Source organism: Phascolarctos cinereus, unplaced genomic scaffold, assembly GCF_003287225.1.
Source record: "Phascolarctos cinereus isolate Bilbo 61053 unplaced genomic scaffold, phaCin_HiC Scaffold_2;HRSCAF=192, whole genome shotgun sequence".
Taxonomy (NCBI): domain Eukaryota; kingdom Metazoa; phylum Chordata; class Mammalia; order Diprotodontia; family Phascolarctidae; genus Phascolarctos; species Phascolarctos cinereus.
This window is the reverse complement of record NW_027555625.1, coordinates 147,231,260-147,246,048: the sequence shown is the minus strand read 5'-3', so window position 1 is coordinate 147,246,048 and position 14,789 is coordinate 147,231,260. Positions and strand designations below refer to the sequence as shown.

General features: G+C 38.3%; 1 protein-coding gene, 1 long non-coding RNA gene and 1 pseudogene across 6 annotated transcripts in view; 1 reads left to right on the top strand and 2 right to left on the bottom strand.

Annotated features, from left to right (window-relative positions):
• Window positions 1-14,789, top strand: part of LOC144455819 (uncharacterized) — a 67,527-nt gene that overhangs the window by 22,593 nt on the left and 30,145 nt on the right. For 2 of the 3 annotated variants that reach the window (XR_013484612.1, XR_013484611.1), the window contains one exon: window positions 1,524-1,597. The exons of the other annotated variant lie outside the window; for it this stretch is intronic. This is a non-coding gene — a long non-coding RNA (uncharacterized LOC144455819). The remainder of the gene's footprint in view (window positions 1-1,523; window positions 1,598-14,789) is intronic. 3 annotated transcript variants of the gene reach the window in all.
• Window positions 1-14,789, bottom strand: part of MIS18BP1 (MIS18 binding protein 1) — a 53,509-nt gene that overhangs the window by 10,894 nt on the left and 27,826 nt on the right. For 2 of the 3 annotated variants that reach the window (XR_013484610.1, XM_078149666.1), the window contains exons 10-12: window positions 3,321-3,386; window positions 1,433-2,330; window positions 470-642 (exon numbers count right to left, since the gene is read on the bottom strand). Coding sequence is in view for 2 of the 3 variants with exons in the window: in XM_078149666.1 (XP_078005792.1) it covers window positions 470-642; window positions 1,433-2,330; window positions 3,321-3,386 (1,137 nt within the window). In the remaining variant the exon portion in view is untranslated. The remainder of the gene's footprint in view (window positions 1-469; window positions 643-1,432; window positions 2,331-3,320; window positions 3,387-14,789) is intronic. The other variant, XM_020988097.2, reaches the window with a different exon arrangement.
• LOC144455818 (zinc finger FYVE domain-containing protein 21-like) lies at window positions 10,984-12,347 on the bottom strand (annotated as a pseudogene).

The window sequence follows — 14,789 nt, the reverse complement described above, 5'->3', positions numbered from 1 at the left end:
ATTCTTAGCTTTTTGAGCATTACTAGGGAGGAGTGATTTTCTTATCCCTGGGAGAAACATGTCTAAGCTCTAGTAATCCCAGACAGACTGCAGCCACACTAAACAGTGGATTACACCTTCAGATGACTTGTGAACTACCATCTTCCTGGGTTAGTATATACAACTGGGGCTAAGAAAAGTCCTGTAGAGAAAACACAAACTAAATAGGCTTTAAAAAGCAACACACAGACTAGATACTCTCAAAGGTCCCTACCAGTTACAAAATTCTAAGATTTCCAGAAAATGTTTTAGCTTTAATTGGGAATAAGGGAAATAAGAGTTAAGTATCAAAAGAAGCAAATAATGTGTAAATATGCATTTAGACAGTTAAGTTTTCAAATAACTCAAATTCCTATCTGTGTAATGGCTACTCTATGTAATCTGCCCTTTTGAGACCATGTAAACTCTACCACTGGACTGTAAAGGTTACCATTTGAGACTCTGGGGCTGGGTACCATTTTCTTGACGGCACGTTTCCGAGAACCTCTTCCTTGATGCTCTTCTGTGTGTTTCTTCTGGGATTTTTCGGTAGTCCGAGGTCCCACAGAGGTGGCTACATTCAACCAGAAACCATGTTTTTGTTTTGGCACAGATGATAAAGCCCTGTGGAAGTCCAAAGCCATATGTGCTTTTTAAATCAAGAATGTTAAAGTAGCCAAAGTTCAAATAAGTGAAGATGAATGAGAACTATCAAAACTTGAAGAATTATGTCAGTTTTTAAAATCCTATTTATCTATTTATAAATTATATAAACAGCTGATTCTCTTCCTTTTGTAAAAATGCCTCAAGAAAGCGATTACACCCTCTTCCTTAACTAACTATATTCCATTTAATCAATTCCTTTTGTGTTTTCCTTAGTGGTAAAAAAGAACTAACTAGTCATGCTTCCTTATAATAATGCTGTTCATATATGTAGCCACTTATTAAACTTCCGTTTTCTTTTCTATTGGTATTTTAAGATTTTTCTCACAGATCCAATTAACCAATCCATCAGCAGATTTGTATTCCTAAAGTTATCTTTCTGTGCCCAGAACGAGTCACAGTACTCTAAATAAATATCTATCTATTACTGTGTGAAGAGTTAGCTCTAGATTCCAATCTGCTACAGATGAATTTCACTATTAGAATTTCTTTTACTCTATTATTTTTTAATTTAAAGAACCAACATTGGGGCAGCTAGGTGGCACAGTGGATAGAGCACCGGCCCTGAAGTCAGGAAGACCTGAGTTCAAATCCAGCCTCAGAAACTTACTAGCTGTGTGACCCTGGGCAAGTCACTTAACTGCAATTGCCTAATATAAATAAATAAATGAAATAAGCAACATTTTAGGGGAGAGGCTCAATAAAAATTTAGAAAAATGAAAAAAGTAAAGTATTAAATCAAACTACTTACCCTTGAAATTTCTGTAACTCCTTCTCAGTCCAGTTATCCTCTTTAATTAAATCTGGAAAACACTCCAAAGGTTGATCCTTTGTTTCTCTAGATCCCATCACCTCTGCTGATGAAAACTTTTTCCGGTTACCAATCTTCTGAACAGCAGTTTTGTTGGAAAGAGATGTGGGTTTCTTTGTCTTAGAGTGAATATCTTTATCGCTCTCTTCACTTTCATGTTCTAATATTACTGGCCTTTTCCTAGTATCTTTCCTTTTGCATTTTGACTGGTTAATTAGAGTTTCCTTGATATCCTTCTGCCTTGTTTTCATGCCAAGTTGAGCCTTCTTTCTGGATTCCTCTTCTGTTTCACTTTCTTGACTAGAGATCTCTGTCACCTTGGTTTGAATTTTGTGGGGCAAAATATTTCCAGAAGGTTCAATTCTGTTTAGTCTTAATGACTTTTTTATTTTTCTCTCAGAGTCAGAAGTAGAACTTTGCTCCTTTGGAGGTGATGACATTTTAATTTTCTGGTTGATGGTGACTGAAGCATATATGCCAGTATCATCCTCATCCTCAGTTTTGTGTATTAAGCCACTTCCAAATGTCTTTTCTAAAGACTTTAACAATCTGTTGTTTTTATTTTTCCTCAAGTCAGCTTTGTTGCCACCATTTTTATGTTTTGGCAAAGCAAGTTCTGAGATTCTTTTTATGGTGTAAGTGGACAAATTATTATCTTTACATTTTTGCTCCAGTGTCTTTTTAGAATTCATTGGTGTTAACATGACAGTAAGCTTCTTTTTTATATTATTCACACATTCCATTTTTTCTGTATCTGAAAGAAACTCTTCCCTTGAAGACTGTGTATCACTGGACTCAATCAACTCTTGAGTGGTGTCTTTAGCCACATTCTTCCTTACTTTAAAAAAAAAATCAGTCATTCATATACATTTATACATGCAAATTTAAAAAAACAAAAGTTTCATAGCTAATAATTAAAATACATGAATCTTAAGAGGAAGTATACTGTCTACCATTTGAAAATAATGCTATTCAAAACCACATGTGATATTTAGCAATATGCTACCACAGCACTTGAAGGCAATACCCAAAAAAAGAAACCTTTTATCCTAATAAAACTAGACACATAATGTATCTTAAGTCTATATTGATCTGTACTAATGAATGAATGAATAAAAAAGCACTTATTAAGCATGCTTACTATGTACAAAGCACTACACTAGTCACTGGTGAAAGAAGTTGAAGACAGTTACTTTTCTCAAAGAACTCACATTCTATCTGGGGAGACAAAACATATAAGAAGTTTCAGTTGCAAGGCAGATGGAAAGGTCTTTAGGGTGCAGCAGAGCAAGGCAGATGGTAATTCATCTCCTTTAGTGTCATTTTCAATGATAAAGTCCTATCAGGTTCTGCTGATGAACCACGTGGACTATTACTATATAGGTCAAAGTCAGTTTAATCTAGTTCCAAGTTCTGTAATTTTAAAATTATATAATATTTTAAAAGAAATTTAGTTTTATTACATTAAAGTATATCTAGTAACTTAGCTCATCCTAAGCTTTAAATCCTAGCCATTCCTTTAGGAATATGCTGCTTTCAAACATTTTAATTTTTTTTCAACTAGCAAAAATCAATCAATAAATCAAATTATGCTCCTACTATGTGCTGGGAATTTCACTAATCACTGGGGATTTGAAAGACAATCCCTGCTCTCAAAGACCTTACAATCTAATGAGGGCAGCAACAAATATATACAAAGTAAGCTATGTACAGAAAAATTGGAAACAGTTAACAAAGGATGGGCAGCTAGGTGTTATAGTGGATAGAGTGCTGGGCCTGGATTTAGGAAGACATCTTCCTAAATTCAAATCTGGCCAAAGATACTTACTTGCTGTGTGACCCTGGTCAAGTCCCTTAACTCTGTTTGCCTCAGTTTCCTCACTTGTAAAATGAGCTGGAGAAAGAAATGGCAAACCACTTCAATATCTTTGCCATGAAAATTTTAAATGGGATCAATGAAGAATCAAACACAATTGAAAAAAGACTCAATTAACAGAGGAAAGGCACTAGAATTAAGAAGGACTGGAAAAGGTTTCCTGTACAAGAAGGAATTTCAGTTGGGACTAAAAGAAAGCCAGCGAGGTCAGTAGGTGGAGTTGAGGAAGGAGGACATTCCAGGCATGAAGGAGAATTCCCAAAAGAAAAGAGATGGAATGTCTTGTTTGTGGAACAAATAGCAAGAAAGCCAATGTCACTGGATCAAAGAGTACATGGCAGGGAGTAAGATGTAAGAAGACTGGAAAGGTAGGAAGAGGCTAGGTTATGAAAGGCTTTGCAGGTCAAACAGAGCATTCTTTGATTACTTGATCATTTGATCTTGGAGGCAATAGGGAGCCATTGGAGTTTATTGAGTAGGGGAGTGAGATGGTCAGACCCGCACTTTACGAAAATCACTTTAGTGGTTGAATGGAGGATGGCTTGGAGACCTCAAGATAGGCATACCCACTAGCAAGCTATTGCAGTAATGCAGACATGAAGTGATGAGGACCTACACCAAAGTGGTGGCAGTTATCAGAGGAGAGAAGTTGATGTATTTGAGATGTGTTGCAAAGGTGAAATTGACAGGCCTTGGCAATAGATTGGATAAGGAAAGGTGAGAGATAATGAGGAGTTGGGGATGACTCCTAGGTTGTGAGCCTGAGGAACTGGGAGGATGGTTTTGCCCTCTACAGCAATGTAGAAGGTAGGAGTGTGGGAAGGTCGCTTAGGGGGAAAGATAATACATTTTCTCTCCCTCTCTTCTCCCTCCCTCTAGAAAAAGGACATCCTTATAACAATATGAATAATCAAGCAAAACAGATTTCCATTTTGGCCAAGTTCAGAAAAAGGTCTCAATCTGCACCCTGTGTTCCTCCCAGGAGGTGGGTAGCATATTTCATCACAATTCCTCTGGAATTGTGGTTGAAGGCCATGCCCCTTTAAATTCACTCTCTATTACCTGCCCTTGTTTCAATATTCTGGATGTGCCTTTTTTTAAAAAAATCTATGTTATTGATAGTTCATATGCATACACAGTGATCTCTAGACAACTCCTCCCTTTTTCTGCTCATCAGAAATTGTTTCTTTTCATATCTTCAGATTGTCATTAGTTTCTCCTGAAGAACTAGTGATAGCATGGGGGAGGGACTGAGAGGGGGAATGTATGTGTGTGTAAGAGAGAGTTATGGAAGCATTTTTTTAAAATGCACAGAAGGAAACATAAGCAAACTGAAAGTAACATGCTGAATTTATTTTAAAAGCAAGTTGTATATAGTAGAAATTTTTGGCCTCTTTTTCTCTTCTATTTTGTATATAGAAATGTTCTTTTTTTAAGTGTGTGTATTCATTAAATTCAGAATAAATAAAACTTTCTTCTGGGCTGACTTTCCCTATAGAAACTTCAGTCTATGTGGGATCCTCTAATCACCTTTTTTCTAAATCCTTTGAAATCTGCTCTCTCAAGTCAAGAACTCTCCTCTATCGTTAATTACAGGAAGGAGTGGTCATTTCTCCTCACAGTTCCTGCCACTTATATGTCAACAAAATCAGTTTCTTCTTTTTGGTAAGAATTGGGTATAAGCTACCAGTTGTCTTTATGGGTTCCTCCAATTTTGGAGGGAGGAAATTATTATTAAGGAAAGTCAAGAAATTACTAGGGAGCCTCTCAAATTCTCCTCCAAGCAACTTTAAAATAATGCCTCAACATGAATTTTGGAATAGCAAAACCCACACAAGGACCAAGGTGAAACATTTTTCCAGCTCAAGACAACTTAGAAGGTCAGCAGGAAAGGTCTACTGATTGGAGTGGGGTCAGAGTTGGGTGCAGTCCAGAGCAAGCAATGCCAGAGACCTGGCAAGCCAGCAGCAGGTCCGGGGGACAACTGAATCTAGAGAACACAGATGGTAAGGGGGTTGGACAACTGGTCAGAAGATTATAGGGGTCCCCCTTCTGGTGCACGACTCCTACTTGGATCAGGGTCTCAGTCCTGGGTCACAGTTCCAGGATAAGAAGGAGCACTAGCACACCAGAGCTACAAGGATACAAAGATTCTGGTCACAGTTCTAGGCCAGAAAAGAGTGCTTGTGGTCACTCATAGACCAGAGCACAGGCCAGGAGAGCAATAAACATACCTCTCCTTAGATCATACCACCTTGGAAGAACTGAAAACTTACAGATCCTGAGAAGTGCCTCTGAAAACAACAGCACAAAAAACCTGAAACTTGGGACAGTGCCCCTCCACCCCAGGACCAGAGTCCAACTTTAACATCAAGTTACAAAGCAAGAAATAGGCTGGAAACATGAGCAAACAACAAAAACCCTGACCACAGAAAATTATTATGGTGAGAGGGAAGATCAAAACACAAACTCAGAAGAAGACAACAAAGTCAAAACAGTTACATTCAAAACCTCAAAGAAAAATGAGTTTCTGGCCCAAAAAGAATTCCTGGAAGAGCTCAAAGAGGATTTTAAAAATCAAATAAAAGAGGTAGAGAAAAAATTGAGAAAAGAAATGAGAATCACGGGAAAAAAATGAAAAAAGAGTCAACAGCTTGGTAAAGGAAACACAAAATGAAACTGAAGAAAATAATACCTTAAAAAACAATAGGTAAATAGTAAACAGTAAAAGAGGCACAAAAATCTACTGAAGAGAAGAACTCCTTAAAAACTAGAATTAGCCAAATGAAAAAAGATATACAAAAATTCACTGAAGAAAAGAACTCCTTAAAATGTACAATTGCCCAAATGGAAAAGAAAGTACAAAGCTTATTCAAGAAAATAACTCCTTAAAAATTAGAATTGGCCAAGTGGAAGCTAATGGCTGCATGAGACATCAGGAAATAATAAAACAAAATCAAAAGAATGAAAAAAAATAGAAGAAAATGTGAAGTATCTCACTGAAAAAACAACTGACCTGGAAAAATAGATTGAGGCAAGATAATGTAAGAATTATTGAACTCTTTGAGAGCCACGATCAAAAAAAGAGCCTCAACATCATCTTTCAAGAAATTTTCACATTTTCAAAATCAGGAAAATTTCCCTGATATCCTAGAACCAGAGGGTAAAATAGAAATTGAAAGAATCTACCAATCACCTCCTGAAAGGGATCCTAAAATAAAAACTCTCAGGAATATTATAGCCAAATTCCAGAGTTCCCAGGTCAAGAAGAAAATATTGCAAGCATCCAGAAAGAAACAATTCAAATATCATGAAGCTTAGTCAGGATAACACAAGATTTAGCAGCTTCTACATTAAGGGATCAGAGGCCTTGGAATATAATATTCCAGAGGGCAAGGGACCTAGGATTACAAACAACCAAGAATCACTTCTCAGAAAAAATGGAAATTTAATGAAACAGAGGACTTTCAATCATTCCTGATGAAAAGATAGAGCTGAATAGAAAATTCTACTTTCAAATATAAGATTCAAGAGAAGCATAAAAAAGTAAATAGGAGAGAAATCATAAGGGATCCAATAAAGTTAAACTGTTTACATGAGAAGATGATACTTGTAACTCCTAAGATTTTTATTATTAGGGCAGTTAGGAGTATACATAGACAGAGGGCACAGGTATGAGCTATGATAGGATGATATTTAAAAAGTAGGGGGCGGAGCCAAGATGGCAGCGTGAAAGCAGTGACTTGCTTGAGCTCTCCCCCAAACCCCTCCAAATACTCATAAAAAATGGCTCTAACTGAAGCAGCAGAACCCACAAAAAGACAGAGTGAAACGAATTTCCAGCCCAAGACAACCTGGATGATTGATCAGAAAGGTGGAGCGCAGCGTGGCATGGCATGGGCGCACAGGCCACAGCAAACCTGGAGCAGGCCTCAGAGGACTGAATCTCGGGCAGCTGTGGCGGTTTCCAGACTCCTCAATCCACCAATGCCAAAGACAACTTAGAAGGTCAGTGGGAAAAGTCTGTTGCTGTCGGTGCTGAGAGGAAGGTGGGGTTTCAGCTCTATTCCCCAAGAGCGTGGCCTGGGGGGGAGGGGAGGGGGCAGCTGCTTCCCGAGCTTCTGGCTCACAGACTGAAGGGGAATCCCGTGGCTGATCAGAGAGGGACTGTAGGGATCTCTTTGCCAGTGCTGAGGCAGGAATCTCTTGCTTTGCCCCTGTTTGGATCTGGGTCACAGTTCTGGGCTGCGGTGCTGGGGTGAGGAGGAATGCTGGTGTGGTAGAGCTTGGAGTGGCTGTGGAGAGGAACCCTTCCTCACAGTTACAGGACAGAAAGGAATACTTGTGGTCACAGGCCAGGAAAGGAGGAAACACCTCGCCCCTTATCATACCACCTTGGAAGAACTGAAAATTTATAAGTCCCTACAAGTATCTCTGAAAACAGCTTTACAAACCCCTGAAGCTTGGGACAGTACATTCTCCACATTGGAAGCAGACTCTTACCTTACCAAGGAGTTTAAAACTCAAGTAACTGGCTGAGATCATGAGCAAGCAGTGCAAAAAGAGTCAGACCATAGAATCTTACTTTGGTGAAAAAGAAGATCAAAATATACAACCAGAAGAAGACAACAAAGTCAAAGCTTCTACATCCAAAGCCTCCAAGAAAAATATGAATCAGTCCCAGGCCTTGGAAGAGCTCAAAAGGGATTTTGTTTGTTTTCTTTTTTGGTGAGGCAATTGGGGTTAAGTGACTTGCCCAGGGTCACACAGCTAGTGAGTGTTATGCCTCTGAGGCTGGATTTGAACTTGAGTCCTCCTGATTCCAGGGCCAATGCTCTATCCACTGCGCCACCTAGCTGCCCCCTCAAAAGGGATTTTGAGAAGCAAGTAAGGGAAGCAGAGGAAAAACTGAGAGTGATGCAAGAAAATCATGAAAAACAAGTCAACAGCCTGCTAAAGGAGACCCAAAAAAATACTGAAGAAAACAACACCTTAAAAAATAGCCTAACCCAAATGGCAAAAGAGGTCCAAAAAGCCAATGAGGAGAAGAGTGCCCTAAAAAGCAAAATTGGCCAAATGGAAAAGGAAGTCCAAAAGATTACTGAAGAAAACACTTCCGTAAAAATTAGAATAGAGCAATTGGAAGATAGTGACTTTATGAGAAATCATGACACAGTAGAACAAATCCAAAAGAATGAAAAATTAGAAAACAATGTGAAATATCTCATTTGAAAAAAACAACTGACCTGGAAAATAGATCCAGGAGAGAGAATTTAAAAATTATTGGACTATCTGAAAGCCATGATCAAAAAAAGAGCCTAGACATCATCTTTCAAGAAATTATCAAGGAAAACTGCCCTGATATAGTAGAACCAGAGGGCAAAATAGAAATTGAAAGAATCCACAGATCTCCTCCTGAAAGAGATCCCCAAAGGAAAACTCCTAGGAATATTGTAGCCAAATTCCAGAGTTCCCAGGTCAAGAAAATATTACAAGCTGCCAGAAGGAAACAATTCAAGTACTGTGGAAACACAATCAGGATAACACAAGATTTAGCAGCTTCTACATTAAAGGACCGCAGGGCATGGAATATAATATTCCGGAGGGCAAAGGAGATAGGATTACAACCAAGAATCACCTACCCAGCAAAACTGAGTATAATCCTTCAGGGGAAAAATGGTCATTCAGTGAAATAGAGGACTTTCAAGCATTCTTGATGAAAAGACCAGAGCTGAATAGAAAATTTGACTTTCAAATACAGGACTCAAGTGGAACATGAAGAGGTAAACAGGAAAGAGAAATCATAAGAGACTTATTAAGATTGAACTGTTTACATTCCTGCATGGAAAGATGATATTTATAACTCATGAGACCTTTGTCAGTATTAGGGTAGTTGGAGGAAAAAAATTATATGTATGTAAATGTAGATAGACAGATAGAGGGCACAGGGTGAGTTGAAGATTAAGGGGTCATATCTGGAGAATAAAATTAAGGGATGAGAGAGGATAATACTCGGAGAAGAAGAAAGGGAGAGGTAGAATGGGGTAAACTATCTCACAAAAAAAAAACAGAAAAGAAAAGTCTCTTACAGTGGAGGGGAAAGGGGGAAGGTGAGAGAATGAGTGAATCTTATTCTCATAGGATTTGGCTTAAGGAGGGAATAACAACACATTCAATTGGGTATGGAAATCTGTCTTACCCTACAGGAAAATAGGGGGAGAAGGGGACAAGAGAGCAGGGGGGTGATAGAGAGGAGGGCAGACTGGGAAAGGGAGTAATCAGAAGAAATACTTCTGAGGAGGGACAGGTTCAAAAGAAAGAATAGAATAAATGGGAGGGCAGGATAGGATTAAGGGAAATAGTTAGTTTTTCACAACATGTCTACTATGGATGTGTTTTGCATAACTGCACATATACAACCTATATTGAGTTGCTTGCCTTTTCAATGAGGGTGGGTGGGGAGGGAGAGAGAAAATTTGAAACCTAAAGTTTTAAAAACATATGTTTTAAAAAAAATGTTTTCACATGCTACTGGGAAATAAGAAATACAGGAAATGGGGTACCGAAGTCTATCCTGCCCTACAGGAAAATAGAAGGTGGAGGGGATAAGAGAAGGGGAGAGAGATAGAAGAGAGGACAGACTAGGGGAAGGGGTATTCAGAATGCATGCCATCTTAGGGTGGGAGGAGGGGGGGAGATGGGGTATAAATTTGGAATTCAAAAACTTGTGGGAGTGAATGTTGAAAGCTAAAAATAAATAAATTTATATTAAAAAAAAGTAAATTAAGGGGTGAGAAATAGGAATGCACAGGGAGAAGGGGAAGGGAGAAGTAGAAGGGGGCAAATTATCTCACATAAAAGAGGCACAAAAGAGCTTTTACAGTGGAGAGGAAGATGAGGGAGAACACTTGAACCTTACTCTCATTGGAATTGGCTCAAAAAGGGTATTAACAGGGGCAGCCAGGTGGTGCAGTGGATAGAGCTGCAGACTTGCGAGTCAGGAGGACCTGAGTTCAAATCTAGCCTCTAACACTTGGCACTTACTAGCTGTGTGACCCTGGGCAAGTCACTTAACCCCCACTGCCTCACCAAAAAGAAGCAAAAAAAAAAAGGGGGCAAAAAGGGTATAACACACACTTAGGTATAGAAACCTAACTTACCATACAGGAAAGAAGGAAGTGAAGGGGGTAAGAGAAAGGGTGGGGGAAAGGCTGATAGAAGGAAGGGCAGACTGGAAGAGGCAGTAGTCAGAAGCAAAACACTCTTGGGGATGGACAGGTTGAAAGGAGAGAGAGAAGGATAAGCAGAGTGGAAAATGGGATGGAGGGAATTACAATTAGTAATCATAACAGTAAAAACATTTTTATGGCAAGTTTCTCTGATAAAGGTCTCATTTCTCAAATATATAGAGAACTGAGTTAAATTTATAAGAAAACTAGTCATTCTCCAACTGATAATGGTCAAAGGATATGAACGGGCAGTTTTCAGACAAAGTAATCAAAGCTACCTATAGCCATATGGAAAAAAATGCTCTAAATCACTAGTGATTAGAGAAATGCAAATTAAAGTAATTCTAAGCTACCATTCCACATCTATCTGATTGGCTAACATGGTAGAAAAGGAAAATGACAAATGTTCGAGGGAATGTGGGAAATTTGAGATACTAATGCACTGCTGGTGGAGTTAGGAATTGATTTAATTTGATTAAATTGATTTAATTCTGGAGAGCAATTTGCAACTATTCCCAAAAAGCTATAAAAGTGTGTATGCCCGTTGATGAAGCAATACCACTACAAGGTCTGTATCTCAAAAAGATTAAAAAAGGGGGGGTGGGGAGGACAAGAACTATTTGTACAAAAATATTTATGGCAGCTTTTTGTGGTGGCTAAGAATTAGAAATGGGGAGATGCTCACCAATCAGGGAATGACTAAACAAGTCGTGGTATATGACCATGATGAAATATTATTGTGCTATAAGAAATGACAAACAGGAAGATTTCAGAAAAACCTGCAAAGACTTTCATCAACTAATGCAGAGTGAAGTGAGCAGAATCAGAACATTGTACACAGTAATAGCAATACTGTATGATGATCAACTGTGAATGACTTAGCTATTCTCAGCAATACAACGATGCAAGACAATTCCAAAGTAGTTATGATGAAAAATGCTATCCATCTCTGGAGAAAGAACTGATGGAGTCTGAATGCAGACTGAAGCATATTTTTTTAAATTTTATTTTCCTTGTTTGTTTGGTTTTTTTGGCCTGTGTTTTCTTTCACATAACTAATATGGAAATATGCGTTGCATGACTGCACATGAATAATCTATATTAAATGACTTGCCTTCTCAATGAAGGGGCAGGGGAGGGAAAGAAAGAGAGAATTTGTAACTCAAAAATTTAAAAAAAAAGGATGTTAAAAATTGTTTTTACATGTAATTGGGGGAAAATATTAAATTAAACAAAACAAAGAGGAGTTTGGCTGTTGCCTTATACATGGCTACTAAACAGGTAACTGACTGGTTTTTGTTAAGAACTGGAGTTTTTGCTACTACTGAACTTCATTTGGGTCGCATCCTGCGCTCCTGGCTTGTACCAGAGAAGTACAGCAGCAGGCTGAGCGCTGCCTCCTCTGCAAATAAGCCCTCAATATCTGAACAGTTGGAATTTGAGCAATTTCAATTTCATAGCGTCCATCTCCAACCAGAAACAAGTATCTCTGACTATGAGAAAGGCAACAAGCCATCATTTCAGATTTCCCTGGCGTTCCTAGTGCTACACACATAGAAAGAAGCTCCACTGAAGAGCACTTTGAGTTGCCTGAGACAGGAGTGCACACTCTTGAGTGCTGTCGAAGACGGTCCACAAAGCACACTGGGGGCAAGGGTGATTTCTTGCTCCATTAATCACAGAAGCACTTCCCACAGTAGTGACAGTAGTGCTTTCTAGTCATGTATTAAACTTGATTTCACACTTGCATACATCTTGGACACGTTTCGCCTAGAGGCAGAATGTAAACTCTTTTGGGTTGTGGAAGGTCTTTTGGTTTGTTTTTCCCCCATTTCTGAACTGAACTAAATTGAAAGAAGGCATAGAATGCATGGCTTAATTAAACTGCAGATGGTGCAAAGCTGTAAAGTTAATCCGATGGATGACAGTCAGGATCCAAACAGAGCTCAAGAGGTTAAGATAGGCCAAATCTAATGGGATGCAATTTAAGTGAATAATGTGAAGTCCTACACTTAGGCTGCAAAAAATTGTCCTCATAAATACAGGGTAGGGAAGGTAGGGGTAGAAAACAGCTCATTTGATGTGGCAGCCAAAAAAGCTAACTCAAGCTTCAGCCGCATCTGGGGAAGCATCAGGTCCAGAAAAAAGGAAGTTACAGTTCCTGCTGTACTCTGCCCTCATCAAATCTCACCTACAGTTTGATGCCTATTCAGTTCTGGATGGCATACTTTAAGATAGATATAATGCCTAGCTCTGGGACCCTCTGCGGTTCATTGAGGCCAAAGGAGCTGCTGAAGGCCCCCAGTGCTCAGGGACAATACACAGTCCATTGGGTGAGAATGCACCAGTTTCCTGACATTGCAATGAAGGTTCCTCCGCCTGGTCCAGGGCTACTACAGTGGACCTGTTTCCTGGATCTTTTCATACAAATATATCTTTTTTTTCCCAAATATATCTTCTTAATATACAATGCTACTTGTCATTCTTCTTCTTTACTTATTCCCCTAAACTGTTCCAGTGCCACATTTCAGTCATGGGTCCCATGTCACCAAGTCTTGGCAAGAACTATGAATGAAGTCTGATTTGCTTCATTTCATTAGGATATCCATTTAACTTTGCCTATTCCTCATATGTGTATTTATGTGTGAAAATCTGAGGGTGATTTTTTTTTTGCTCGTTCTTTTCTTGAATTTTGAGTTCTATGACTATGAGTGTTTTCACTGCTATTCTTCCTGGGTTGAAGTAATTCTCTACCTAGGTACCAAGTATCTAGCTTCATAGCTATATATAGGCAGGTTTCTCTCACATTCCTTTTCATTTTAAAGCCTTTTTGTAAAAATGAGATTTGCAAGACTCTAGGAAAATCTGAGTGGTTTATTTTTTTAAATCATCCCTTGTTAGGTAAACTATATAACTAGCCAAGAGTCCTTCATTCTTATATTTTAAGCTGTGGTTCACAAATCCAAATCCCCTACTCAGATATCATATTCTTAACTAGCTGTTCACAAATCTGCCTCTTTTTCCTGAAACCCGTAATTTTTGATTGGCAGTGGTGATGAAAACACTAGTTTTGCCCCTAAGGTGCTGAGTTTCTTGCCAAAGACTTTGTAAACTTCAGATATGCTTTCTAGATTCCTTCTGGCAGTATGGTTGATGTCTATGTGAATTTCCAGAAGTCTTGGGAAGTTCTCGCTCACATGCTGGATAAATACAGAAGACTTCTCTGTTGTTAATGACCATTTTGACAAAACACTGCTTCAGTATCTCTGAGCAGGGATTCCGACATCTGCCAGCAATTCTTGTCTCTTCTCGATCGTCCTCAATAGCACTTGTGGAATCATAGCATATTCTTTGGAGGACACTTCTGTTCTACTTTTCCTTACAATCACTTGGTGTGTATGCTCAGTGAAGACTAACTGGTTTTAATGTTTGACAAACATATGAGTGAAGTGAATCTACTTTCTTACTATTAATGTATACCAAAGATGATTCTAAATGAATTTTGGATTATCCGCTCATGTTGCTGTTCTTAACTACAGTAGACTATGCAAACTGACTGTAATTGTTACGTTAAGAATGGGTTTGCTATAATCCCTCCCAAATGACAACAGTTTAGAGTAACAGTCTATATCTAATACTTTTTAAACAAGCTCCTACTTAACTTTTAAAGAGTGTTAGCACTATTATTTAGAGCCCTGTGGCTCTAAATTAGTGAAAATAAATTTAATTTCTCTGTAGCTCTATGTGCTCACCAAATAAGTGAAATGAGCAACACAGGAATATTTATTTCATTGTATCTTAGAGTCAGAGTCAAAGAGCAGAAATCAAATTTAGTAATCTGTCAATAATCTAAAATTCAGAGGACCATAAGAAAAACAAGAAACTTTTAAGTGATAAATTCACTATGCATCATTATCCTGTGCCTTCTTTTATTTCTTTATATAGAACATAAAAAGTACTTCTATATATTATGTGAAAAGGAATTTTATTGACAAAAGTAAAAGGTAGTTTACACATGGCCAGATTGTTTGGACAATACTGAGTGGTAATAAGAAATAAAGCCACTAAAATTTATTTCAAAGAACAAGTAACTAAATTTGTACAAGCTCTTGATTCTGAAAATACATATCATCAAATCATACAGTAACTTTTTTCTTTTTGTCTAAAAATAGCCCATTTGTTTCAGAAGTAA